At 52.9% G+C, this 24,808-nt stretch overlaps 10 protein-coding genes and 1 non-coding gene across 11 annotated transcripts; 5 read left to right on the top strand and 6 right to left on the bottom strand.

Annotated features, from left to right (window-relative positions):
• The first annotated feature begins 1,460 nt into the window (after positions 1–1,460).
• Positions 1,461–2,891, top strand: B0T26DRAFT_48959 (14-3-3 domain-containing protein). Its single transcript, XM_060435319.1, has 4 exons — positions 1,461–1,632; positions 1,707–2,013; positions 2,069–2,310; positions 2,371–2,891. The coding sequence occupies exons 1-4, from the start codon at positions 1,572–1,574 to the stop codon at positions 2,496–2,498; spliced, it is 738 nt and encodes a 245-aa protein (XP_060302902.1). The 5' UTR covers positions 1,461–1,571; the 3' UTR covers positions 2,499–2,891.
• A 426-nt stretch (positions 2,892–3,317) lies between these two features.
• Positions 3,318–3,872, bottom strand: B0T26DRAFT_598510 (CSL zinc finger protein; the record flags this gene model as incomplete). The annotated part of the gene is made up of 1 exon (XM_060435670.1): positions 3,318–3,872. A coding segment is annotated over one exon (555 nt), but the record flags the coding sequence as incomplete, so codon positions are not given.
• A 570-nt stretch (positions 3,873–4,442) lies between these two features.
• On the bottom strand, positions 4,443–5,082 carry B0T26DRAFT_631703 (uncharacterized protein; the record flags this gene model as incomplete). Its single annotated transcript, XM_060436380.1, has 3 exons — positions 4,443–4,478; positions 4,566–4,626; positions 4,688–5,082. 3 exons carry the CDS (start codon positions 5,080–5,082, stop codon positions 4,443–4,445), a joined length of 492 nt encoding a protein of 163 aa, XP_060302900.1.
• Positions 5,083–5,290: 208 nt separating this feature from the next.
• B0T26DRAFT_686808 (Pre-mRNA-splicing ATP-dependent RNA helicase prp-28) lies at positions 5,291–7,904 on the top strand. Its single transcript, XM_060440917.1, has one exon. It carries the CDS (start codon positions 5,433–5,435, stop codon positions 7,584–7,586), a length of 2,154 nt encoding a protein of 717 aa, XP_060302899.1. The 5' UTR covers positions 5,291–5,432; the 3' UTR covers positions 7,587–7,904.
• Positions 7,905–8,799: 895 nt separating this feature from the next.
• B0T26DRAFT_635724 (mitochondrial carrier domain-containing protein) lies at positions 8,800–9,845 on the top strand (the record flags this gene model as incomplete). The annotated part of the gene is made up of 2 exons (XM_060436752.1): positions 8,800–8,859; positions 8,952–9,845. 2 exons carry the CDS (start codon positions 8,800–8,802, stop codon positions 9,843–9,845), a joined length of 954 nt encoding a protein of 317 aa, XP_060302898.1.
• A 439-nt stretch (positions 9,846–10,284) lies between these two features.
• Positions 10,285–11,048, bottom strand: B0T26DRAFT_634255 (TspO/MBR-related protein; the record flags this gene model as incomplete). The annotated part of the gene is made up of 3 exons (XM_060436610.1): positions 10,285–10,587; positions 10,719–10,873; positions 10,937–11,048. The coding sequence occupies 3 exons, from the start codon at positions 11,046–11,048 to the stop codon at positions 10,285–10,287; spliced, it is 570 nt and encodes a 189-aa protein (XP_060302897.1).
• Positions 11,049–13,290: 2,242 nt separating this feature from the next.
• B0T26DRAFT_632796 (uncharacterized protein) lies at positions 13,291–15,932 on the top strand (the record flags this gene model as incomplete). Its single annotated transcript, XM_060436478.1, has 2 exons — positions 13,291–15,327; positions 15,384–15,932. 2 exons carry the CDS (start codon positions 13,291–13,293, stop codon positions 15,930–15,932), a joined length of 2,586 nt encoding a protein of 861 aa, XP_060302896.1.
• A 630-nt stretch (positions 15,933–16,562) lies between these two features.
• Positions 16,563–16,646, bottom strand: B0T26DRAFT_t9. Its single transcript has one exon. It is a non-coding gene; the product is annotated as a tRNA-Gly (tRNA).
• Positions 16,647–18,636: 1,990 nt separating this feature from the next.
• On the bottom strand, positions 18,637–20,834 carry B0T26DRAFT_686781 (chaperonin Cpn60/TCP-1 family). Its single transcript, XM_060440916.1, has 3 exons — positions 20,636–20,834; positions 20,507–20,558; positions 18,637–20,420 (listed from the first exon to the last, which is right to left on the bottom strand). The coding sequence occupies exons 1-3, from the start codon at positions 20,678–20,680 to the stop codon at positions 18,922–18,924; spliced, it is 1,596 nt and encodes a 531-aa protein (XP_060302895.1). The 5' UTR covers positions 20,681–20,834; the 3' UTR covers positions 18,637–18,921.
• Positions 20,835–20,999: 165 nt separating this feature from the next.
• Positions 21,000–22,925, top strand: B0T26DRAFT_686778 (P-loop containing nucleoside triphosphate hydrolase protein). Its single transcript, XM_060440915.1, has 4 exons — positions 21,000–21,206; positions 21,300–21,391; positions 21,454–21,568; positions 21,666–22,925. The coding sequence occupies exons 1-4, from the start codon at positions 21,204–21,206 to the stop codon at positions 22,773–22,775; spliced, it is 1,320 nt and encodes a 439-aa protein (XP_060302894.1). The 5' UTR covers positions 21,000–21,203; the 3' UTR covers positions 22,776–22,925.
• An 872-nt stretch (positions 22,926–23,797) lies between these two features.
• Positions 23,798–24,793, bottom strand: B0T26DRAFT_635598 (uncharacterized protein; the record flags this gene model as incomplete). The annotated part of the gene is made up of 2 exons (XM_060436740.1): positions 23,798–24,526; positions 24,686–24,793. 2 exons carry the CDS (start codon positions 24,791–24,793, stop codon positions 23,798–23,800), a joined length of 837 nt encoding a protein of 278 aa, XP_060302893.1.
• Between the last annotated feature and the right edge of the window lie 15 nt (positions 24,794–24,808).

The following is a 24,808-nucleotide window of genomic DNA, read 5'->3' as shown; positions in this document are numbered from 1 at the left end:
TGTTGGACTGTTGCCGGCGTTTGTTCGCTGTCGGATTTGTCTCAGGCGAACGACAAACCCTTGTCTTGATCCTTTTTGTGTGGGTGTTCATGTGAGATACCTCAGTAGGTCAAATTATGTACCGCTCCAGTGGGCAGTACATGTACCTCCGGTACTCGAAGATACAATCCAAGCCCTGAATGTTTGTTGGCGTGGTACCTAGAAACTTACAAATGTAACGATCACAGTAAATATAATGGCCAGGAAAAGCCTTTTATAGGTATTTCTAGGATGAAGAAAGGCCTCCAAGGTTCTAAAATAGGGATTCTAATCGCTTTTACCTCTGTCAGTAGAAATTTCTTCAGGGTGAGCCGTAAGTTATTCTGGTCTTTCAAATCTTGGAGAGTCCCCCACTAACAAACATTCAGGGATTGGAGTGTAAATGCACCGGCCACTGCCGAGTACCTGAGTTGCTCAACGATCGATTTTTGAGGGAGCCGCATGGCTGAAACGTCGCTGGGCCGTGCAACTTGCCCTATGAATACTGGCAGATCGTTCACTATAACGGAGTACATGCCAAACTTGGCTGGTCTCAAGTACATACAGAAAAGCACCAAGCGGGGGCCTACGTGAAGAAGGTTGTCGTGATGCTTCCGGAGTATTTGAAAGAACCTGACAAATAATCCAGAAATAAGTAGAGAGGCAAATCAGTCTTTTGCGAAATAAAAAGGATCAAAAATGATGGACTGCTACCTTTTTCGTTTCTTAGTCGAGCTTTGGGAGAGTGACGTACTTTGTACAGCGCGTCACGTGCTTTTCATGTACCTTGGACGTAGGTCCTAAACAGGGAGTGCGGCCGTGCAGCCCAAATTTCGCTGCACCCACGTTAACGCACGGCATCCCGCCGCCCTGTGTTGTCGTTGCACTTTCCTTGCCTTGCTACCCCCTTCCCTCATTTCCAACTTTGCATCCAAACCTAAACCAGTGCTTCCTCCCCGTTTTCTCCCCTCCTTTCAGCATCGAGCCGAAAACAATCAAAAGTCAACACCCACCAAGTCCCAGACTACTACGACATTTCTTGAGAACAATATCTTGTTGTCGCCCCGCTTTGCACAGGTACCCCTAGAACAGGTGAGTCGACATTGTCTTCCCGCCCCGGCCAATACATCATATGCCCGCATCGTACCTCGCCCTCTGTCGTCATCGCCGATGCGACAACACACTGCCCTCGCCCGCCGGAGCTGCCCTCGCCATGGCCTCGTCGTCCAGGGTTGCCGGCTCAATTGCCTCGCAAGCCGAGCCAAATCCAACGTGTCTTGCCCGACGCGGCGCTGGAAGGCTGGACAGGGCTGCGCATACCCCACCGTGAGCGGGGAGCCTTCTTTGCTTGTCATGAAGTCAGCACGGCGCATTCGCCTCAGCATCACCAGTCCTCTGGGAGCAGTGATGCTTCACGCGCCGGCATCGGCTCCCTTGGTTTTTGAATCGCACACTCTGGTTTACCACCACGGCCGCCTCACCGACACTCCCCACACGGAGCCTCTTCCTGCCCAGCGCTAACTAGTGTCTCTTCAGATATCAATTCGAGCAAAATGGGTCACGAAGATGCCGTCTATTTGGCCAAGCTGGCCGAGCAGGCTGAGCGTTACGAGGGTAAGTTGATACTATTTCCCGGGTGTTCTTGTGTCTTCGAATTAAGCTGACTCCCTGTTTGCCCCTGCCCGCAGAGATGGTCGAGAACATGAAGATTGTCGCTTCTGAAGACCGTGACCTCACCGTTGAGGAGCGAAATCTCCTGTCTGTCGCCTACAAGAACGTCATTGGGGCTCGTCGTGCGTCGTGGAGAATCGTCACGTCGATTGAGCAGAAGGAGGAGTCCAAGGGCAACTCCACCCAGGTTGACCTCATCAAGTCCTACCGCGTCAAGATCGAGAGCGAGCTTGCCAAGATTTGCGAAGACATTCTCTCCGTCCTGGATAAGCACCTTATCCCCTCCGCTAAGACCGGCGAGTCCAAGGTCTTCTATCACAAGATGTTCGTTTTATTGCCAATATTTCTGTGTTCCCATGGTGTCTAACTCCGTATCTAGGAAGGGCGATTATCACCGCTACCTAGCCGAGTTTGCCGTTGGCGACAAACGCAAAGACTCGTCGGACAAGTCTCTTGAGGCCTACAAGGCGGCCACCGAGGTTGCGCAGACTGAACTCCCACCTACTCACCCTATCCGCCTCGGCCTTGCCCTCAATTTCTCCGTCTTCTACTATGAGATCTTGAATGCTCCCGACCAGGCTTGCCACCTCGCCAAGCAAGCGTTTGACGATGCCATTGCCGGTAAGTGAACAGTGCATATTGTTGACGTTTGGACCTCTTTCTAACTACTGTGGTTTCTAGAGCTTGACACATTGAGCGAGGAGAGCTACAAGGATTCGACCTTGATCATGCAGCTTCTGCGCGACAACTTGGTACGTATTAATTTTGGCCGTCCCGTAGAGAACCTTGGCTTACCACTTTCATCATAGACTCTTTGGACCTCGTCTGAGGGCGAGCCTGCCGCTACCGCCGCTCACCCGGAGGCAGCTGCTGAGGCCGAGCCGAAGGCGGAGGCGGATGCGCCTGCGGCAGAGGAGCCCAAGGCTGCTGAGTGAACTGGAGTATACATTTTCGAGGTATCGTCATCGTGATAACCCCTGGCTGATCTTGGCACCCTGGTGGGAATGGTGTTGTTGGAGCGCGGACTGGAGACCCCCCCGAGTATCTTTGCATGCTTTACGCAAATACACAGACTTAAGAATTGTAGGCGAATCTCACAACGGCTGAGGGGCTAGAGAGCAGAGCATATTTGGAGGGTTTCGTTTTCAGATTGCTTGCCTTTAGACTCTTGATGCACCGGAAGATCGTCTGGACAGTAAAATCCAAACCCCCTTTTCTCAAGTGACGAGTGTTTCTTAGTTGGCCCTGGTTCAGGTTCTGGCTGTTTTAGGTTGCGCGGATTGCTTTTAGACACAATTCACCCCCAATACCAGCCCAGTTCTTGGGGTCTGCTGTTAAATTCCATGAGCCGTGATCTCTGTTGTGACGACCTATCGATACATCGTCGTTCTATATAATTTTAAAGACGGGTATCATGTCGACAAACGCACGTGGTAGTAATTTTAGCGGGTGGCTAGACGTTATCTCGGCCCAGTGCCCAATAAATTGAACGGCGTTACATTGGCGATCACTCGTACGTGCTCTCACATGAAGTGTCACCACCGCCGTCAATATCAAGATCACCGCGAAACCTGTCTTGGTCATCATTGGCTGCCCTAATTCCTCTCAGTCCCACCATCGTCCCTGTCATCTTCATCTACAACAGCAAAGTGAACTCTCAGCCAGAGGCTGCAATCCGCGCAGCCAACCATCATTTCGCCCAAATCAACGGCCTCTTCCAGATCAGCCTCACCAAAGAGATAGCCACGCGCATTGCCACACCGGCACCCTCGGTACCACTCCTGCTCCCCGTCTCCGCGCTGGTCAGAGTCAAGATCGTCGAGGTCGACGTTCTCAATCCCTGTCTGGAAGTTGGGCTGGAATGCGGTGGTACCAGCGCCTGATGAAGACGGGGAGGTGGTTGATAGCAATCTCAGTGCTTGGTCGTACTCGGCCCGCTGTGGTGGGCTCGAGAGCACGGCGTACGCGGCTGAGATTTGGTCTACGCTGAAGACGGCTTGATGCTGTTGTAGATCGTGAGAGCGTTGGTTTATGAATGGTAATGCAAGTTGCTGCTGCTTCTTCTTTTTGTCAGGGTGGTGGCGGAGAAGCGCCCGCCGGTAGGCACGCTTGATAAAAGACCTGGCATCATCCCCATGTTCGGGGAGGGAGGCGGGGGAGATCCCGAGGACTTCATAGTATGAGGCGGAAGAGGGAGAAATGTGGGTTGACATGGCGTGGGTCTCCTTGGGATTATTGGAGACGAGAAATCCTTGGCAGGTGGTGATTGCTGGTGATGGTGAGGGACACTGAACATGTTTATGAAAAATAAGAACAAAAATCTTAGCACTCTCCCCAAGATTGATCACGTGCGTTTGAACAAGCGAAAAGAGAGCGCCGCTTGTGGAATGGACAAGATAGAAAAACATCAAAAGACTTCCCTGCGCCATGTCAGAGAAGACGCGAAAAGCGAATTGGAGGTCCGCACCGAGCAAGTAACCAAAGCTTCGTTAAGTCGAACTCAGTCAGGAAAGATATCAAGTGAACCAGCAAAGCTCGGTCAGCGCGAGCTTAGAGGAGAGCAGACAAGGAAAACAAGGCGGTTGTTAAGACCAGACAATACTCGAGTCCAAGAATATTCGACATTGATTGCAAGAGAGCTAAGGTATATACGGGAATCAAGACTTGTGGGAAATTATGTTGTACATTGGTAACCGTACAGTCTATACATGTAGTCGCTTTGGCGCGGCCAGCATTTTGCAGCCTCTGGCAGCTTATTTCGGCCACCTGGTCCAGTTCCGTTTCCCAACCTGCCAAGGTGAGTCGTGTATTAGTTTCCAGGTCAAGAAAATAGTGTGTAGGAGTTAAAGGAGGTTTGGGGGGGTGGCATGGCGTACCTTCTTCCATTCTCTGATGAGATCGGGCATGTCCAACATGGCCATTCTCCGCTTCTCCATCCTGTCGACCAACCCAGGTTAGCAAAGCCGTTGCAATTCGCAGAGTCTAGTAGGGGACGTACTTTGCGACGAGGTGCCTCTCGTGCTTGTGACCCTTTACCTTCTCGCCCACGCCTGTGCCCTTGACCCGCAACCCCAGCCCAACTCTCTTCCTTATCCTCTCCTCGGTGCCCTTGGTCGTGAAGGGTAGTAGCTCCTCAACGCCGTGTGTGCGCGCCAGTTTCACCAGCTCGGCCTGGCGCCGCAGCGAGTACTTCGGGTCGTGCCATCTCCCTGTCACGGGGTGCTTGGTTGAGAGGAACGGGTTGGGCGCCTCCTCTTGATAGGGCGTCTTGGCTAGCTCGGGCGCGGTGCCCTCGGGCAAGATGGTCGCAGCGGGATACCGCGCGAAGAAGGTACGAAGTCGCGGCGGAAGCGACAACGCCAGTTGGATGTGCTTCTTCGAAATAGACGCCATGGCGAGACTATTCGAATTGGGGTTGTCGTCTAGTTGCTCGTCGCTCCCCCCCGGACAGCCGTCTAAGAAAAAGGTTTCCCAGATATCAATTGGTCGGTTCGATGAAGTCTTAACAACCCTAACCCTCGGTTCCGTCTAAACGAGTACTGATGGAGAAACCCCACCAAAAAGTTGGCGTAGTGCATGCTAGTTGCTGCTCCACGCCAAACCAACCTCGAAGTTATCCACTGCTGCGAGCTCTTGTGCACAACGAAGTCTACACGTAGTCCACACCTCTAGCGCAGCCCAAGTTTTTTCGAGCGTCAAAAGACTTCAATATCGGCGACCTTAACAGCTTCGTAGCTGTCAAAATGAGCGACAAAATCACGACGAGACGCGAGCCTCCAGACCTGGCTGCGCTCCTGCGCAAGCGGAAGGCTGAAGAAGAGCTTGCTGCAAAGCCGCGTTTCATATCAAAGAAGGAGCGAGAGCGGCTGGAGGCAGAGAAACAAGCCAAGGAGGAGGAAGATCGCAAGCTCAAGGAAGAGTCGCGGCCAAGGGACAACCAGGCCAACGGCAACCAAACTGTAGATGGCATGCACAGATCCCGACAGCTTTCCCGACAAAGCATACCAACGGGGCCAAAAGCGATGCGCAACGGAGCGAATAACGAAGATGTGCTAAAATCCTCGAACGGCGGTGGGAACCGCCAAAACGGAAGACGCGGCCCAAGCAACAACGAAGACGATGAGCGCAAAAGCAAGATGGAGAGAAACGACGAGGCAGAACTTCGCGCTCGATATATGGGCCCAGTAGTGAACCAGTCCACATTCTCGGCAAAGAAGAAGCGGAGGAGAACAGCAGCAAACAAGTTCAACTTCGAGTGGGATGCCGACGACGATACGAGCCGACCGTTTGACCCCATTTACGCCGAGCGGGTCGAACCGCTTATCCGGCTCGGAGGCTACGAGATGACAGATGAGCTAGCCAGGCGGAAGGCCGATGCCATTCGGCGCGGCGACCCGGTGACGGGAGAGCAGCGCGCCAGAGAGTACATGGACCAGCACGAGCGGGCTAAGAAGCAAGGGGAGCGCAAGAACTTGGGCAAGCACTGGTCCGAAAAGAGTTTGGACGACATGAAGGAGCGCGATTGGCGCATCTTCAAGGAAAACTTTGGCATCTCTACTAAGGGCGGCTCTATCCCCAACCCCATGCGGAGCTGGGAAGAGTCCAAGATATCGCAACGTCTTCTCCGAGTTGTCGCCGATGTTGGCTACGAAGAGCCATCGCCTATTCAGAGGGCTGCTATCCCGATTGCTCTCCAGGCGCGAGACCTAATCGGTGTCGCCGTTACTGGTTCCGGAAAAACGGCCGCCTTTCTGTTGCCTCTGCTTGAATATATCACTGAACTGCCCGCCCTTTCCGAATACAACAAGAACGATGGGCCTTACGCCCTCATACTTGCCCCTACTCGAGAACTGGTGCAGCAGATCGAATCCGAGGCGCGAAAGTTTGCCACCCCTCTGGGGTTCACCGTTGTCAGCATCGTCGGTGGGCACTCGCTAGAAGAGCAGGCCTTTGCCCTGAGGAACGGAGCGGAGATTATCGTTGCGACACCTGGTCGTCTTGTGGATTGTCTTGAGCGTCGACTGCTTGTCTTTACCCAGTGCTGCTACGTTATTATGGATGAAGCAGATCGCATGATTGACCAGGGCTTTGAGGAGCCTCTCACCAAGATCCTCGACGCCCTTCCGGTAACCAACGAGAAGCCGGATACGGATGACGCAGAGAACCCACAACTTATGAGCCGGTACCTGGGTGGGAAGGATCGCTACCGGCAGACGATGATGTATACCGCCACTATGCCGCCTCTGGTAGAGAGAATTGCCAAGAAGTATCTGCGACGCCCGGCGATTGTTACCATCGGTAATGCGGGAGAGGCGGTGGATACCGTTGAGCAGCGGGTTGAGTTTGTCACGGGAGAAGACAAGCGGAAGAAGAGGCTCAACGAGATTCTCCACTCAGGCCAGTTCAAACCGCCCATCATTGTTTTTGTCAACATCAAGCGAAACTGCGACATGATTGCCCGCGACATCAAGGGCATGGGATTTTCGGCCGTCACCCTACACGGAAGCAAGACACAGGAGCAGCGTGAGGCGGCGCTGTTGTCGCTGCGAAACGGCCAGATTGACATCCTAGTCGCCACCGATCTCGCTGGACGTGGTATTGATGTTCCGGACGTGTCCCTGGTCGTGAATTTCAACATGGCCATGAGCATCGAGTCTTATACACATCGTATTGGACGTACAGGTCGTGCAGGCAAGAGCGGTGTTGCCATCACGTTCCTGGGCCCTGAAGACAATGACGTGCTGTACGACTTGCGGCAGATCATTTCGAAGTCTTCGATATCTAAGGTGCCAGAAGAGCTGCGCCGACACGAGGCTGCGCAGTCAAAACCACAGCGCGGGCAGAAGAAGCTTGAGGACAGCGGAGGTTTTGGCGGGAAAGGCGGAAACTGGCAATGAGCATGTACTTGTCATGATGTGCGTTGATATTAAATATGCTTTATGCTACTATGAATCAACCTGGAATATACCAAAATTTAGGCCTCAAGCCCAAGTCTTGATTCTTTGGGAATACTTGAGAGAGATGGATGTAATTCAGTGTTCAATTGTGAAACTTGGGTGTCCTCAAGAGCTTTTGTCGGTGGTAATTACGGATACCTTACCTACCTGTGGTATCCAGGATACCCCCGTGCCACAGCATATAAAGGGAACAAAGGATAAACAGTGTAATATACAGAAAGGGAGAATAGTAAAATCCTCATGCTGCCTTATTTGAACTTCAATACGTGACTTGGATTCTTCCCACCCTCCATCTCGAGAAGGCCCTCAAGGTGCACACATGCTGCAAGCTGAAGCGGCCTCTCCACTATACCCCACCAACGTTTCAATGCTGCAAGGATTGTAACGGCGCGAGAACAAGCCAAATTTTTCGTCAGAACGCCACCCAGCGAATACTGGGTCTCAACTCTCTTCATTCCAGACCGACATGATATCTCTCTCTGACTCTTCCTGCTTTTCTGACGAGGAGGGTGCTCCAGCCCGCGTGGTGTCAGGTCTTTGACCTCATGCGGGTTGCTGCTCTCGAGGGTTCCATGCTCGGGTCGGTTGACGACAAACAGGTTCCAAGAATTCAAGCTCGCCAGACTGCCCCGCTCCGCTCATCGGAAACCTCCCGTGGGCCCCCTCGAAGCGTATTGAGCGGTGGCCAAGATCGCGGAGCATGTGAGTGCTTGTATGTTTGGCGGCAATTAAACAAGCAAACAATTACATTCGCCTTTTCATCCCATCAACGTCGACACCAAATCAGCCTCGAAAGTGGTTTGCTTCTGGCTTTTGTTTTCGGGCGTTCCTCGCGCAGCATCACGAGTCGAGAGGCCAGCCACTAATCGCACTGTTACTTGCTCTCTCATTCGCCCAACTGGTTCGCGTTTCGATATTACCTGGACTTACCTACGACACTCGCGCGGGAGTTATTCGCAAATTGCCATTGTCTAGCTTGGCTTAGTCTTTTCAGAGCACAATCACAAACCGGGTGGGGGTCTTCTCAAAGCCTTCCTCTTCCCCATCCCTCTCACTTCGGTCGAGCCCAGCCATAATGGAGCCAGCCGCGCAGGCCCACCTTACCTCCAAGCCTGAAGTCCCCATCTCCGCGACTGCATCTTCACCAGTAACCATGGAACTCAAGCCGAGGAAGGCAGTGATGGAGGCTATAGAGGATATAGCATACGGCTCAGTAAGTTACTTGGCTCACTCGGCCTCTCTGTCGAGGAAGCTGCTCCTCCATGACAAGTCACAGTATACTACTAGTACTAATCTGTCTTAAAGGTCGCTGGCGTCGTGGGCAAATATATTGAATACCCGTTTGACACAGTCAAGGTCCGCCTACAGTCACAGCTAGATCACCTGCCGCTCCGGTATCGAGGGCCGTTGGACTGCTTCCGCCAGTCCATTCGAGCAGATGGCTTTCTCGGCCTCTATCGTGGTATAAGCGCCCCTCTCGTGGGGGCCGCACTGGAGACGAGCAGCTTGTTTTTTTTCGAGGGTATTGGACGGGAAACCATCTACATCTCGGGATTTGCCCCACGCGGCCAAGATCTTCCCTTGTCGGCCATGTGGCTTACGGGCGCCTTCGCTGGCGTCTTCACTTCGTTCATCCTGACGCCCATCGAACTAGTCAAGTGCAAGATTCAGGTCCCCGAGACGCAGTCTGGCGGTGTGGCTAAGGCATCCCTGAAGCCCCTCCAGGTCATCAAGGACGTCTTCCGCCACCAGGGCCTGCGCGGGTTCTGGCATGGACAGCTGGGGACTCTAATCAGAGAGGCTGGCGGGTGCGCCGCCTGGTTTGGCTCGAAGGAGACTGCAACCAAGCTGCTCCGCGATACGAACGAGAAGTCGGCGAGGTCAGAGGCGGAGCTCGAGCGAATGCGTGCAACACCGCTACCGCTTTGGCAACAGGCCGTTGCCGGTGCCTCGGCCGGCATGGCATGTAACTTCCTCTTTTTCCCTGCAGACACCATCAAGTCCCGGATGCAGACCACGCCAATCGGTGACCCCGCCCAGAACCGGTCGTTCGCAAAGGAGGGGGCGGCCCTGTGGAAGCAGGCTGGGTTGCGGGGCTTTTACAGAGGCTGCGGAGTTACGGTCCTGCGATCTGCCCCGAGTTCTGCCTTCATCTTCATGGTCTACGATGGACTCAAAAAGTACCTTCCGATGCAATAAGCAGACGTTTGGGGAAATATTGCTTCTGGGGTGTCTTTTTGTTTGGTAGTTTTCTTGCATCAGAGTTGGCGAAGAAAGCAAGCGTGCATGCATAGACAGGTGGGATAGCATATACGTCGATTCCATATATTGGGACGGCGCTCAGCATGGGATGGCGTTTTGGTTATTCGGAATTATTTGGCCACGTATGACTTGGCGGCGGGGATTTGAAGGGGCGGAGATAGTGTCGGTTACCCTTGCCGCAGTTTAAAAGAGCATACAAGCTGGATATGGAATGCACTTCCATTTTTCTATCTTTTTATACATAGAACCCGAGAGAACGTAGACACATACATACATAGCGTATAAGTATATACTAAAATGACGGCATGGAAGACTGCAATCTTCGCCAGCTTTTCGTGACATGGTGCATTGTTCATCCGGTTGCTGTTGATTCCTTTCATTGAGCCTTTTTGGTGTCATCGAGTGTCAAATCCCAATTGTTCAGATAGCCAGTTCCCGCAGAGAGGTAGGTAGCAAAGCCCAGCCAAGCAACGTATGGCACCAGAAGCCAGCCAGCAGTGCTATCGACGGAGGATCCCCAGAGGTAGGCAAGATAGCCGTTGATTCCTAGCAGCGCCAGCACGTCGATGGTGGCCTCCACGGGCCTCCTCAGTCCAAAGAAGAGCGGCATCCACGCCAGGTTCAGCTCCAGCTGGATGCTGTACAGCGTGGCGCCATGTCTGGCCGCTGCTATGGTGGCCTAGGTGAGGTGGGCTCTGTCAGTGGTCTTAAACGATTCCGACAGGGTGTGGGGGGTGGGGGATGGAAATCCCTTTCCCGTGTCAATGGAACTAGATGAAATGTTGGAATATATCCAAGGGAAAAACATACTGCAGAGTTGAGAGGCGATGTGCCGAAATGCACGGCACGATGGGCGGCGTATCCCATGAGCCCATACAAAATCGTCCACGCCGGGCCAAACACCCACGGGGGCGGCCGGAGCGGCGGCTGCTTCCACGAGAGATAGGCGCGCTCTGTGTCCTTGGCTATGACGGCGTTAATCTTTTTTTTATTCTTCTACATGTAAAGGCTGAAGGTGCAAGACTTACGCCGCATGCTGTACCCTACCAAAGTGCCCAGAGCAACAGGCAGCAGGACGGAGACGGGCAAGTTGTTGAAGACGGCATCGGGAAGCGTGAGCTTCGGGAGGTACGTCGTCATGGTCGAGGTGGTGAGTCCCTTGTTGATTACTCGGATATATCGCGGTCTTGGAGGGGGAAGCTGCGTTGAGAAGGGGATTAAGACGGCTGGGAATCAAATGTTGTCTGCACCAGAGTAAGGACGTGAAAAAGTGAAGTGCGCACAGCTTGGATGTGTAGGTAAGTAAGGTAGGGAGTGATGATGATGACGACATGCTCTCCTTCCAAGGCTCGGGCCGATGATCCCATGCAGGGACAGGTGTTTTTAGAAAGGCATGTTTCTTACCTCGCCGTTACAGGCTCAGCAGTTTCTGGGAACTGGTGTGATAAAACAAACAACATAGATGATATTGAGGCAACCTCTGAAGGCTCAAGTCTAAATCTTGAGTAGCTCTTCGGGAGTCATTCCCCAATCAATTCAGTGCTCAACACAAACAAGACAAATATTGTCCCAGGGCCATATCACGCAACCAAACAGGCTACTCTCCCGACTACCAAGGAGCCGGAGCACGATTTCATCCCAAGAACTCGATGCTCCGCGAGGCCCCCTCACTCCCAGATCGGGGCACTTGCAAGCCTCGGTTTCCGCCCGAAGCGGGGGATCAAACCCGCTGGCGAAGGTACGAAGAGCACCGCTCCGAACATCTCGACTCTGAATTATCGCCCCATCTTTCTAAAGAGAAAACTATCTAGTATTTCCGGTGACTCCACCGCATTGAATTTGAAAGCTGGACTCGGCGGCTGCCACGCCTTTTTCCCTGAATCAGACCATTGAACCAAGTACGTAAGTTCAGTCCAATTCCCGAATATTTGTTAGTGGGGACTTTCCGAGATCCAGATGGCTTCAATGCCGTACTGCTCGCCCTAAATGATTTTCGCCGAGGGCGGTGATAGCTACTGGAATGCCCTTGAGGTCCATCTTTGCCCTTCAAATACCTACCAAATACTTTCCATGACGGCCTATTTTGCTATAATACTGATTCTCCCCAAGTACCACACCAACAACCCATTCAGGGACTGGGCAGAGTGCGGAGGTGCACGCTCCCCACGTTAATCCTAAAACAGCAAGGCGTGGCACCGTGCAGAGTGGATCCCTTGCGTGCAGCGAAATCCCCACAGCTCCCTCCCGAGAACGTACGGTCCCAGCCACCTCCAAACCAAACGCAACAAAGCATCTCAGAGCTTCGGCATTCACGTGATTGAGAAAGGTGGCCCGACCCCCGAGAACGATTGAGAACTCGCATCCATCCATCTTGAACCTGGCGCAGCCGCGATTTCACGAGGTCAACCTCGACGCGCGCATGCTTGAGGAGTCGCACAGCTCGCACTCCATGTAATTGTTCGTTCAGTCTTTTCTTTCTCTTATTCTTCTTTTTTTTTCTTCAGAGGGGTTTCTTCTCTATCTTGTCTTGAGTACCTGCACCTTGTCCGTCACGGGATTACACTTGACCCAGCTGCTGGACGTTAGTCCCTACTTTCTTGTCATCGTCGTCAGTCGTCGTCCGACTCGCCATACTCCTCCACCTCGTCTTTGCCTCTGCCTCTCCATTAATTGTCGCTGTCAGCGCAGCCCCATCTTCATCTGCCTTTGTTGGCTTTGGTTCTCCCTCCCCAGTGCGCCCGGCGGCTTCATGCGCCCAGCTGTCTGTCCCGGTCGCCTCTGCCCCATTGTCGATATCAACCTGTCTCCTCTTATGCCCATCTTTGCTTCATCTCAGCCAGCCGCCAGAATTATCTTTCTAACCGCAATCATGTCGCCAAATAGTGGACACCATCTACAAGCAAGCATCCGTCCAATTTCCGGCATCACTTAACAAGCAGCAAACACGGCCCCGCGCCTGGGCGCAACCGGATTTCAGCAGTCTCATACCCATTCCGCCGCCGCCGTGCTGACGACACGCGCTGCTCTCGTCCCCCGTTGTCTTCGCGCAATCCCTCTTTTCCGATCCGCCACTACTAAAAAGGTCTCGGACTCAGCCGGCGCCATTTTTACGACCCGAGGTTAATGCTAACCACGGCACGCTATCAGTGCTTCAACTGTCATGGATTCATTCAATTATCGGGACGCGCCTGCCCGCTCGCCTGGCGACCGAGGCTGGAGTGCCCGCGACGATCCCAGGATCAAGGAGGAGAGAGGATCTGACAGTTTCTACCGTGGCGGTAGGTCTCCTGGTGCGTAATATACACCCTTCTCGAGTCCCTGCACCACTTTAGGGCCGCATGGGACGCTTGTGTTTTTGTATTGTCGATTCTCTTGTCGCCTGATGTTTCCTTCCTCTCCTGCCTACACGTGCTTACCTGTCTCTTTAGGTCCCGATCGTAGCCGCCGGCGGTCGCGCTCTCCGCTTGCTGTCGATAGGTATGAGCCGAGAGCGCGAGCCCGAGACGAATATGCCGGCACTCGGGATAGAGAAGACCGCCCTCGCCGCATTGGCTCACCGCCTGCCAATATCGATCGTTATGTGCCAGGCCAGGAAAGTGCACCTGCACAGCCTCTGACTAACCCCATCCCGGACCCAATCAGGCTTTCTTATCAGGTTGGATTCTCCTACTTCGGCGAGTGGTGGCGTGCCAATGAGAAAATCAAGGAGGAGAAGGAACGCCAGCGAACAGGCCGTCGCCGTGAGCCTGACCGTGTCCGCGGTCAGCGTGAGATTCTAGAGGAGCGGGACAAGGAAAAGGCTCGAATCCAAGCCGCGTACGATTCGTACAAGGAAGATCTCCAAGGAAAAATGGCCCAAACATTCGTTAAACAACACAAGGAGGAACAGTGGTTCAGAGAGCGCTATGTCCCTGAGATCAGGGATGGATTTAAAGCGAAGCTGAACGAATTTCGTCGTGGCGCCTACACTCAGTGGGAACAAGACCTGGAGTCGGGGACATTTGACGAGTTTTCCCTGGAAGGTATCCCGAAAAGCGAGAGCAACGGCGCTGGCGGCATTGTCGAAAAGGAGGAGGGCGAAGCGACTGCCGCAAACGAGGTTCTTGGAGTTGGCGACCTGGTTCCTACCAACAATGCCGACATCAGAGACGAGAATCTATTTCAACCAACCCTCCTCATCAAGACTATTGCGCCTTCCGTCAGCCGTCATAACTTGGAGGCCTTTTGCAAGGAGCATATTGGTGAGGAAGAGGGTGGCTTTAAGTGGCTGTCTCTCAGTGACCCGAACCCAAGCAAGCGATTTCACCGAATCGGCTGGATCATGCTGCATCCAGCTGCAGAGGCGCCTGCTACTGGAGGTCTAGAGAGTGTCACTGAGGAGCAGGAAGAAGGGTTTATCCCAACAACCCCTGCCCCCGTCTCAACTGCCGACAAGGCTCTTGAGGCAATAAATGGCAAGACTGTCAAGGATGAGCAACGAGGAGATTTCACTTGCCATGTGGGTGTTCACAACCCCCCAACAAATCCTAGAAAAAAGGCATTGTGGGATCTCTTCTCGGCGCCAGAGCGCATCCTAAAAGATCTCGATCTTGTCAAGCGCCTTGTCAACAAATTTGAAGAGGATTTTGGATCCGACTTCAACGCTACTCTTAAAATTGTTGAGCGCGTTGAAGATCTCAAAAACGCCGGACATCTGCAACCTGTTTTGTCGAGCCCAACCGTCAAGAAGCCCAAAAAGAACCTTGCAGTTGGTATGGATGAGGCTGTCGAGGACGGAGAAGAGCTTGCTGATATGGAAGTCGACGACGAAGAAGAGGAGGGTGCCGTTGACGATGAGGTTGACGATGAAGACCTCCTTGTCAAGAAGAAGGAACTGGATCTTATGATCGAGTATCTCCGGCGTGTCTTCAACTTCTGCTTTTTCTGCGTCTTTGAGAGCGACTCGATCCACGAGTTGACCCGCAAGTGCCCCGGCGGGCATCTCCGTCGGCCGCGGAGCACTCTGTCGTCGACGGCTAAAGCTGTTGCCCGAGCCAGCGCGCTTGGCGAACCTTTTCCATCCAAAAAGCGCAAAGAAGCTGAGGATCTCGAGGAGGGCGAGGCCCCTGAGGCGGACCGCAAGTTTCGCACTTCGTCCAAAACAGAGCAACAGCTTCAACGGGCGTATAACTGGGTCAAAACATTTGAGGACAAGATCATGCAAATTCTCGATCCTGAATTAGTTGACATTCGAAAACTCGGTGGAAAGCCGATCGAAGACGCGCTCAATGAAGAGTTTGTCAAGCACGTCAAGCAAGAAGATGAACATAAATGGCGGTGCAAAGTCCCAGACTGCACAAAGCTATTCAAGGAGGAACATTTCTGGAGAAAGCATGTGGAAAAACGCCATGCTGAGTGGCTAGACAAGCTTAAGGAAGAGGTAAGACAGCCGCCACAATGTTCGATGGTCTTCGATGCCGACTAACTTTGATACAGTTTGAGTTGGTCAATGCTTATATCATTGATCCTGCACACATTGCCCCGTCCCGCACCGACGCAAACTCGAACGGACACTTCCCCCCTACAAACGGGCAGACGCCAACAGGCACGCCGCGTGGCTTCAACCTCTCCAACTATGCCATAAACAACATGATTGGTTTTCCTAATTTTGCCGCAATGTCCATGTTCACACCAAACTTGCTGGGCGTCCCCCCTCTGGGAGCGGCCCCTGGTTGGCACGCCCCTGGTGGTGATGATCGTGGGGTCGGTCCCGTCCGCCGCGGCGGACCGATGGGAGGACCGGGAGGCCGTTTCCAGAACCGTACGGGTCCTTATGAACGCCGACCAAACCCGCGCTATGCGCCAGACATTGGTGTAGCTGGCGCAATGGGCGGACGAGGCCGACCGGGCCCAGCCAACCGATGGGGTGACGGTGCCGGCGGTGCTGCCATGGGACCACGCGAGGCAGTACAGGGGCGAACCATTAAAAGCTACGAAGATCTTGATCAGGTTTCAAGCGGTGGCGGTGGGGAGCTCAACTACTAGAATTCGTAGTTTGCTTCTCCAGTTTAGGAAAGCCCCGACTTGGTGAATGGCCCCCGAATGTCTTGCGGGTTGGAGTACTTTTCTGAGATGGGAATAGTTAAGGGGCGTGGCTCAGAATATTTCATGATCATGGTGCGGTGATAGGCGTTTAAGGCGTTGCATACACTCAGTTCGTCTTGCCTTTCTCCTTTTGCTGCTAAGGACCCTTGTGTTCAAGGGCCACGATGAGAGCAGGCGAGAGGGAGACGAGAGGAAGGCGAGGGTATCGCGAATTTGAAACGCAGAAGGAAATTGCCGCCGGACGCTCTGGTACACAGTTGCGGCGGGCTTGGTTTTCTTTTTATTTTTTTATTTTTTTTTTTCACTTTTTCTCATTTTGTTTTCTATGTAATTCTCTAGTCTCTGAGGGGGTTAACTTCTCAGGCTTTGAGTTAATTCGAGCATCCGTAGGTAGGTAGGTAGGTAGATTAGGAGGAGTGATTGCCGTCATGTATTATTACAAAAAATATATTCTAGAGAAAACTATTCTCATACCAAAGCATGTTTTAAAAAAAGAAGGAAAGATAAGGAAAAAGGAAAGAAACTCTGGAAAACCAATAGCACTCCCAACTGCGAATTTTCAAAAAGGGATGCGTCAGCCGCGAATCGAACGCGGGGCCCATCGAATCTGTATATAGATGGCAACGATGGATTTTACCACTAAACCACTGACGCTGCTTTGTTTTGGGTGCTATTGAGATGGGGAAGCTCTATCGTGGGCCTTGACTGGGATGTGGGAGGGAGGTTCTTTGTGACTTAGTCCAGCGCGAGGTTTGAAGTTTGGTTCATCAGCTAATACCCGCTTCGAAGGTGCTTTCGGCTGGCTCCTCACATGGCTGGCTGTAAAGTACACAAATGGTGATTAACGAGTTAGGCGCTTTGGTTAACGTAATTGCATAGCGAGCGCGCATGTATAGCGAGCGCGCACTTTTCCCACCCCAATTGAACTATCGCAAAACATCGTAAATTTCTCCACGATAAAACATGCCCGCCGTACGAAATGAAGCACAAATACAGCTTGCCCTTCAAGCTATGCAACGCGATAAGAATCTTCGCCTTGCAACTGCTGCAGCCCGATATTCCGTACCCCGAAGAACACTTGAGCGGCGTTCGAACGGAATCCTCCCTCGAGCAGAAATTATTGCCAATTCGCGGAATCTTGACCCCCTTGAAGAGCAGGTTATCATACGAAGGGCTCTCGACCTATACGAGCAAGGATTTTCGCCAGGATACGGTATAATAGAAGATATGGCCAATTTGCTACGCGCGACGCGTAACGCGTCACGCGTCGGACCACGCTGGGCTGCAAACTTCGTACGACGACAACCAGAGCTCAAGATGCGTTGGACGCGTCCGTACGACTACCAAAGAGCTAAATGCGAAGATCCAAAGATAATTGGCGCGTGGTTTGACCGTGTTCGTGATACAATTGCGAAATATGGGATTCTCGAGTCGGATATCTGGAACTTTGACGAGACTGGGTTTACGATGGGCCAGATCTCGTCAACACTTGTTGTTACCTCGTCCGACGGCCGTGCGAAGGTGAAGAAGATCCAGCCTAGTAATCGGGAATGGGCTACCGTGATTCAGGCCGTACGGTCGGGTGGTGATACTATCCCTCCGTATATAGTGGTTGCGGGCAAAGTCCACCTCGAGAGTTGGTATCGCGATAGCCCTTTCCCATCCGACTGGGTAGTGGATCTCTCAGAAACTGGTTGGACGAATAACCAGATTGGTCTTGATTGGATTAAACACTTTGACCAACACTCTTGCCGCCGTACGATAGGTGGAAAGCGACTCCTAATCCTTGATGGGCATGAGAGCCACCATTCGGCCGAATTTGAGGACTATTGCAAAGAAAATAACATCATTACGCTTTGTATGCCTCCGCACTCATCACATCTACTTCAGCCTCTTGATATCGGGTGTTTTAGTGTATTGAAGCGGTCGTACGGCAAGGAAATTGAGAAGTTGATGCGCAACCATATTCACCACATCACTAAGCCCGACTTCTTTCTCGCCTTCTTCAACGCATTCCACGCGACATTTAAACCCGAAAACGTACAAGGAGGTTTTCGAGGGGCAGGCCTTATTCCATTCGACCCAGAGAAGGTCATTTCCGGGCTAGATATCAAGCTTCGTACGCCAACACCTACTGGGCCCCCCGAGGCCTCGTACGATAGTTGGGTCTCTCAAACGCCACAAAATGCTACCGAAGCCTCTCTACAGTCAATACACATCAAGGATCGTATTGCTAGACATCAAGGCAGTTCACCCACCCCGATTATTGAGGCCCTTGATCAGATTGTAAAGGGTACGACGAAGGTTATGCACGGGATGGTGTTGAAGGCGCGCGTACGAGAGCTTGAGGAAGCAAATGCAGCATTGAGCAAATGCAGCATTGAGCAAACGCCGGAGAGCTAAAAAAAAAAAAAAAAAAAAAAAAGTCGTATCCGGGCAGGAGGACCATTAACTATGGAAGAAGCGAGTGATATTTTGGCCCAAAGGGATGCGCATGCATTGGTAGAGAAGGAAAAGCGATCGAGGGGTGGTCGTACGAGCAACGCAACAGGTTTACGACACTGTAGTAATTGCGGCAAAATAGGACACAACTCTCGTACATGCAAGGAGGACGCGAAAATGGATGAGTAATTAGATTCTGAGTAGTTTCTATTAATTTTTTTCCTTTGTGGTGTTGGTATTTCGTATAATAGTTCAATTGGGGTAGGAAAAGTGCGCGCTCGCTATACATGCGCGCTCGCTATATAATCACGTTACACATATTGTGATTTTGCTAGAATCCCAATGATTGGGATATGGCTTGGGTTACGTTAATCATGCAACCCTCGCTATCTACCTATTTATGGGAAAGTAGACCTGCTAGCGCGCTATCTGCCCCAATTATGGCACCCTATGTTGTAACTCCCTTCTCCTTAATTTATGACATTCTTTACCTGCTCAAGGCAATATCATCAATACGCAGAATCATCTTGACAGTCTCGGCTGCCAGCTCAATAGCGCTGGTGCTGACAAGCAGCGGCTGTAGCACATTCTCCTTGACAATATTCGAGTTGACACCGCCGCTCTTGATGCTGACGCCGGCATTCTTCTCACCGAGCTCGTGGCGATAACGCAGGTCCGTCACGACCTTGATGCTGTTAAGCCCGGCGTTCTCGGCCAGCGTGGTCGGGATCACCTCCATGGCATCAGCAAAGGCCTTCCAGCAAATGGCCTCGGTGCCGCTGAGGGCGCGCGACTGCTTGCTGATCTGGGCGGCAATCTCAATCTCGGCAGCGCCACCGCCGGCAATGAGGGCCTTCTTCTTCACTAGGCACCGCACCACACACAGGGCATCGTGTAGCGACCGCTCGGCCTCGTCAAGAATCAGATTGTTGGCGCCGCGCACCACCACCGACACAGTCTTGCCGGCCGACTTGGTGCCCAGGACCTTGACCATGCGACTGCCGGAGCTGTGCACCTCCTCCACTAGGTCCGCCGATCCCAGCTTATCCTCGGTAAAGCTGTCGATGTCGGCGATGGGCTTACACCCGGTTGACTTGCAGATGAACTCGACCTCGTCGCGCTCAATGTCCTTGACGGCCAAGATTCCCAGGCGCTGCAAAAAGTGCAGCGACAGGTCGTTGACAGCGTCGCGGAGGATCGACTTTTGGATCAAGATAACATTGCACTTGGCCTTTTTGATCTTCTTGACCATGTTCAACAGGTACATGCGCTCCTCCTTGACGATTCTGTCCATCTGGCGGTAGTCGTTTACCGAGATGGAGTTCTCCATGTCGGGCTTGGGGGGGCTCAGCTGGAACTGAATTAGGCCAATCCGGGCCTTTTCCATCCTCGCGGGCCCGCCGGCGCTCTTAATCACGGACTGTGTAAGAACAAGCCCGTCAACCAGCTCGCTGTCCTCTATTGTGCCGCCGACCTTCTTGATGATACGAATGTTCTTGAGGTCAACGTTGGTGGCCGTCTTCATGTCTATAGTCTTGGTTACGGCGTTGACAGCCATTGGGCCCAGGAGGTTCGAGTATTGGGAGACAATCTTGGACGAGAGGGACGTGTTGGCAGCCTGCAGGAGGGCGGCGGTATCTGTGAGCGAGATGGGGTGCGACATATGGTGTAGAACCTCGACCGCGGCGGCTGCTGCCCTCTGGAAGGCCTCTGAGATCACCGAGGGATGGATGCCCTTGGACAATAACCTGTCAGCGGCGCCTAGAAGGCTGCCGCAGATGACTACAACTGAGGTTGTACCATCACCAGCCTCAACGTCCTGGGCGTTGGAGAGTTGAACCAGCATCTTGGCGGTAGGGTGCAACACCGACATGCTCTTGAGCATGGTGCTACCGTCGTTGGTAATTATGGTCTCGCCTCTGCCACTCCTAATCATCTTGTCCATACCCCTGGGGCCTAGCGATGTCCTGATGGCATCGGCAACGGCTGTAAGGTGGGGTAGGGTGCCAAGTCGTCAGTACATATCACAATAGAGTAGCGCAACGAAAATGGTAAGACAGTGCAGCGCATACCTCTAGCAGCGACGATGTTTGCAGACCGTACGGCCAACGGCTTCTCCTTGTCCTGTTGTTTGAGCGGTTAGCGAGAGAGCTCCTTGCGACGAGAGTGCACCGTACCGCACCGTATGGAACCAAACTTACACGGAACGTCGCATTTCCTCCTGCGCTGGCGGCTGCTGTCGCCATATTTTAAATCTTTAGGTAGTCAAATGCCAGGCAAAGTGATCAAGAGCAGGGCGTGTCGAGTGGTCGCGACGGCTGGGTCCTGAGGGTTGTGCTGTTGTGTTGACCGCTGTAGGCAGCTCCTTTGATATCTACGCGTGCGTATTAATTATGTACTCATCAAGGCGGGACCGAATTTTTTGTCGGCCAGAGTTCTTCCCCCCCGTTAGAGCTACCAAAGTAGCACCGGCTAGCCGCTTTGGGCTAGTCGGCTTTCAGCCTCGCAGCAAAGCTTTGGCCTGGTCTGGCGCGCTTCAAGGCAGGCAGCATGGATTACGGAACAGCTTCCTCTACATTCGGCCCCCCATCCATACCGTTGCTCCGCTTAACCACTCTACTCAACCACCTCTCTTACATCCACCCAACCGCGCCCAAACAATCCGACACATTAGCACAGCAGCTCAATCATATTTACCTTGCTGCCGATTGTGCAGCGAACTCGGTTGGTGCCGGATTAGCGACTCACCGATTTCCGCCTGTTGTCATCATGGTACGTCCTGTGTGCCCTTTCCATCGAAATCCAGGTCGCCGTCTGGCGCACGCTGTCTGCCGTCTTCTACATCCACTGACAGGTCTTTTTTAGCCTTCCGCTACGGGAAAAAACTGGGAGAAGTACAAGAAGGAATTCGCCGACGACGAAATCGAGGAGAAGAAGATCACCCCTCTCTCAGATGAGTTCGTCACTTCTCCGGCCCAACCACGCTCTGCCTGCCCGCCATATAGCTAACGTTGAGAAGGGATATTCAAGTACTCAAGACGTATGGGGCTGCGCCATATGGAGCAGCTATCAAGAAACTAGAGCAGCAAATAAAGGAGAAGCAGCAGAGTGTGGATGAGAAGATTGGAGTCAAGGTACGAGGCTGCTTGATCCGCGACCGGTCTCCCTGCAGTAGCAAACACCAACAGGATATCTAGTATGGTCAACTAACACGCCATTCTACTACTCTAGGAATCAGACACTGGCCTCGCGCCCCCTCACCTTTGGGATATGGCCGCCGATCGCCAGAGAATGTCAGACGAGCAGCCGCTTCAAGTAGCTCGCTGCACCAAGATTATCGCCGACGAGAAGGACGAATCGAATAGCAAATACGTCATCAATGTTAAGCAAATTGCCAAGTTTGTGGTGCAGCTTGGAGAACGCGTCAGTCCTACAGACATCGAGGAAGGGATGCGTGTCGGCGTCGACCGCAACAGGTATCAGATCCTCTTACCGTTGCCGCCTAAAATCGACGCTAGTGTCACCATGATGACAGTCGAGGAGAAGCCCGATGTCACATACGGCGACGTTGGCGGTTGCAAAGAGCAGGTTGAGAAGCTGCGTGAGGTAGTTGAGATGCCGCTGCTGTCACCCGAGCGGTTCGGCGCACTGGGCATCGACCCTCCCAAGGGTGCGCTCTTGTACGGCCCCCCCGGTACTGGCAAGACCCTTTGCGCACGAGCTGTGGCCAACCGGACCGATGCGACTTTCATCCGTGTCATTGGCAGCGAGCTGGTGCAAAAGTACGTGGGGGAGGGCGCCAGGATGGTTCGTGAACTCTTCGAGATGGCCCGGACAAAGAAAGCTTGCATCATCTTCTTTGACGAGATCGACGCGGTTGGCGGTGCACGATTTGACGATGGCGCCGGAGGTGATAATGAGGTGCAGAGAACCATGTTGGAACTCATCACACAGTTGGACGGCTTCGATGCTCGAGGAAACATCAAGGTGATGTTCGCCACTAACCGACCGTCTACTTTGGATCCTGCCCTGATGCGACCTGGCCGTATCGACCGAAAGATCGAGTTCTCCCTTCCCGACCTTGAGGGCCGCGCCAACATTTTGAGGATCCACGCCAAGAGTATGTCTGTTGAACGGGACATCCGGTGGGAGCTCATCTCACGGTTGTGCCCGAATGCCACTGGCGCCGAGCTGCGCAGTGTGTGCACTGAGGCGGGCATGTTTGCCATCCGCGCCAGGAGGAAGGTGGCCACAGAGAAAGACTTTCTAAGCGCCGTCGATAAGGTCATCAAGGGCAACTTGAAATTTAACTCGACTGCCGCGTATGCACAATACAATTAGACTTGTGTGAGAGCGGTGTTTAGCGTTCGTCACGGAGGAGAGTTGGTTTCTGTAGCAGAATGTATGATAGATATAAATGCTTGTCTGCTAGCCGCCGGTTCGTTAGAACCCACAGCCGGCCACATCATATGAGCCTAGCTTTGATATTCATGTTCCCGTATCACCTCGCAGCTAAAGTAAGTCTCCTTTGTCTGATTTATCTGTAAGACCTTCTATTGTACACGTGACAACGCCCGACTACAATGAGTTCTTCGGTAGTCTGTATTCCAATGTTTACTATATAATACAAGGGTGTAGATATCACGAAGTCAAATGGGGCCACCGCCAATCTATCCAACATCGACACAATGGGATTTTCTTAAATCCTACATACTGTTGGGCCGATAGCCAGTACTGGGGGTGATATCTACTGATGCAAAGCTGCAAGATGTGACTGAATGTGTACATGTGTGTTTTGTGTTATGCCTCGATGAGAAATACTTATGCAAGTACATTCTGATCAGTGGGTCGACCATCTTGGCCCCTCTCCAACGCATCGGGTTGCCCAATGTCCGCAGAGTCATTCCATAAGTGTTTCGCTGTTGTAATCTCGCTCTCGGTAACAACTGCTGTTTGTAGAATTCCAGGCAGGCGGGAGCTGTGCCATTCTTTCTTTTTCTTTTTCTTCTTTGCCGCTGTCGTCGTATCGACGCATATGTGTAGCCCATGCTGGTTCAATCATTATCATTGATCGTCGATCCATATCTCGGCGAGATCGATCCATTGTTCTGTCCAGAGTGTGATTTTTTTGGGGCGAGGTAATAGGGCCCAGGTAAGCTGGTGATTCGAGCGAGCGCTTGGTTTATGCTGGCGAGTATCCCGCAGTTTGCTGTGTTCCCCTTCCCATCTCGCTGCCTTCGGGCGTCCAAAGATCCATCTAGAAACCCGCTTGACGTTCCCTCCTGGTAGTCGGCCATATCCAAGGGTAGTGATAGTAGCCTGGTTGGTTGGTTGGTTGATGTGGCTGCGATATGAGGGCGGCTTCAACCTTCAATAAATGGCAGACATCCCAGGCAAACAACATCCCCGTCCTCTCCTCTCTCTACACAGCATCGGCTGCAGACCATCTGGCGATGGCCGCCCCACCAACCCTCTGGCTCTTGTTGCCTACGAGGTGTTGAGTTGTCTGACGAGAGCTCCTGTGATATATAAGGGCGGTGGTGGCCGTGGTGCACTTCTCTGCCGCTATTGCCCCTCCCCATGTCTACTGCACATTCGAAGTCGGCGTCCGGCATCATAAACGATTCCGTAGGGGTTTCCGATATGGTCTCCCCCCCCAGCATACCTTCCGCTAAGGGATGTGGTGGGCTCCATCCCGAGCACTCCCGAATACACACATAGCACGTCCGTTGACCGCAGCCTTGGCAGTCAGCAAACGAGTCGAGGTCCAGTTTCTTGCTAGGTTTCCGGAAACAGATGTGGCAGCGGCCCATCAGGTTCGTGGAGCTGGTACGGCTCAAAACAGTTGCCTCTGACCGAGTGGTCTCGTCCGGAAGGTCCTCCTGCAAAGTCGATGCAGTTCCTGCTGCTGTTGGAGGCGACGGCTTCCTCGGGTCGTGTCTCTCATCCGCGGGTGATGGGGTAGATGTTGACCTCGCTGCTTCCTCTTCTCTATCGCTGATCGTGCGCTGTTTCTTAGAGGAGGGGATTGGTATTATCTTTCGCACAAAAGGCGAGTGTTGAGCAAGAATGGCGCCGCCATGTTCAGAGGCCTTATCAGCAAGAACGCCGCGAGGACTGCGGATGCTGCTGTTGTAATAACTGCTATGGCTATCGTTGCAAGCTGAGGTTGGGCGGGAGCTACAGGCTAGTAATTCCGCAGCGAATGTCGTCGGTTTTGGTAGAAAGCTGGGATGTAATGGGCGCTGGACGATGTTGTTGTTGCTGCTGCTGTTGTCATGGTTATCGCGGTCGGCGTCTTCTCGCCTCCGTTTCTTCGACGACTGTACAGTTGGTGCTTCTTGGGCCACCGACGGCATGGCTCCCGTAAATAT

This window comes from Lasiosphaeria miniovina (assembly GCF_030549165.1).
Source record: "Lasiosphaeria miniovina strain SMH2392-1A chromosome Unknown B0T26scaffold_1, whole genome shotgun sequence".
Classification (NCBI taxonomy): Eukaryota; Fungi; Ascomycota; class Sordariomycetes; order Sordariales; family Lasiosphaeriaceae; genus Lasiosphaeria; species Lasiosphaeria miniovina.
Note: the sequence above shows the minus strand (reverse complement) of the source record. Positions and strands in the feature narration are given on the sequence as shown.

Bases quoted from the DNA above. Each gene is read 5' to 3' on its own strand.
- B0T26DRAFT_48959 (XM_060435319.1), top strand. From the start codon at position 1,572: ATGGGTCACGAAGATGCCGTCTATTTGGCCAAGCTGGCCGAGCAGGCT. The intron at 1,633-1,706 runs GTAAGTTGATAC...CCCTGCCCGCAG, and splicing joins GCAGGCTGAGCGTTACGAGG to AGATGGTCGAGAACATGAAG. The intron at 2,311-2,370 runs GTAAGTGAACAG...TGTGGTTTCTAG, and splicing joins GTTTGACGATGCCATTGCCG to AGCTTGACACATTGAGCGAG.
- B0T26DRAFT_686781 (XM_060440916.1), bottom strand. From the start codon at position 20,680: ATGGCGACAGCAGCCGCCAGCGCAGGAGGAAATGCGACGTTCCGT. The intron at 20,559-20,635 runs GTAAGTTTGGTT...CTCAAACAACAG, and splicing joins GAGGAAATGCGACGTTCCGT to GACAAGGAGAAGCCGTTGGC. The intron at 20,421-20,506 runs GTATGCGCTGCA...CCCACCTTACAG, and splicing joins AAACATCGTCGCTGCTAGAG to CCGTTGCCGATGCCATCAGG.
- B0T26DRAFT_686778 (XM_060440915.1), top strand. The intron at 21,392-21,453 runs GTTCGTCACTTC...AACGTTGAGAAG, and splicing joins ATCACCCCTCTCTCAGATGA to GGATATTCAAGTACTCAAGA. The intron at 21,569-21,665 runs GTACGAGGCTGC...CTACTACTCTAG, and splicing joins ATGAGAAGATTGGAGTCAAG to GAATCAGACACTGGCCTCGC.
- B0T26DRAFT_686808 (XM_060440917.1), top strand. From the start codon at position 5,433: ATGAGCGACAAAATCACGACGAGACGCGAGCCTCCAGACCTGGCTGCG.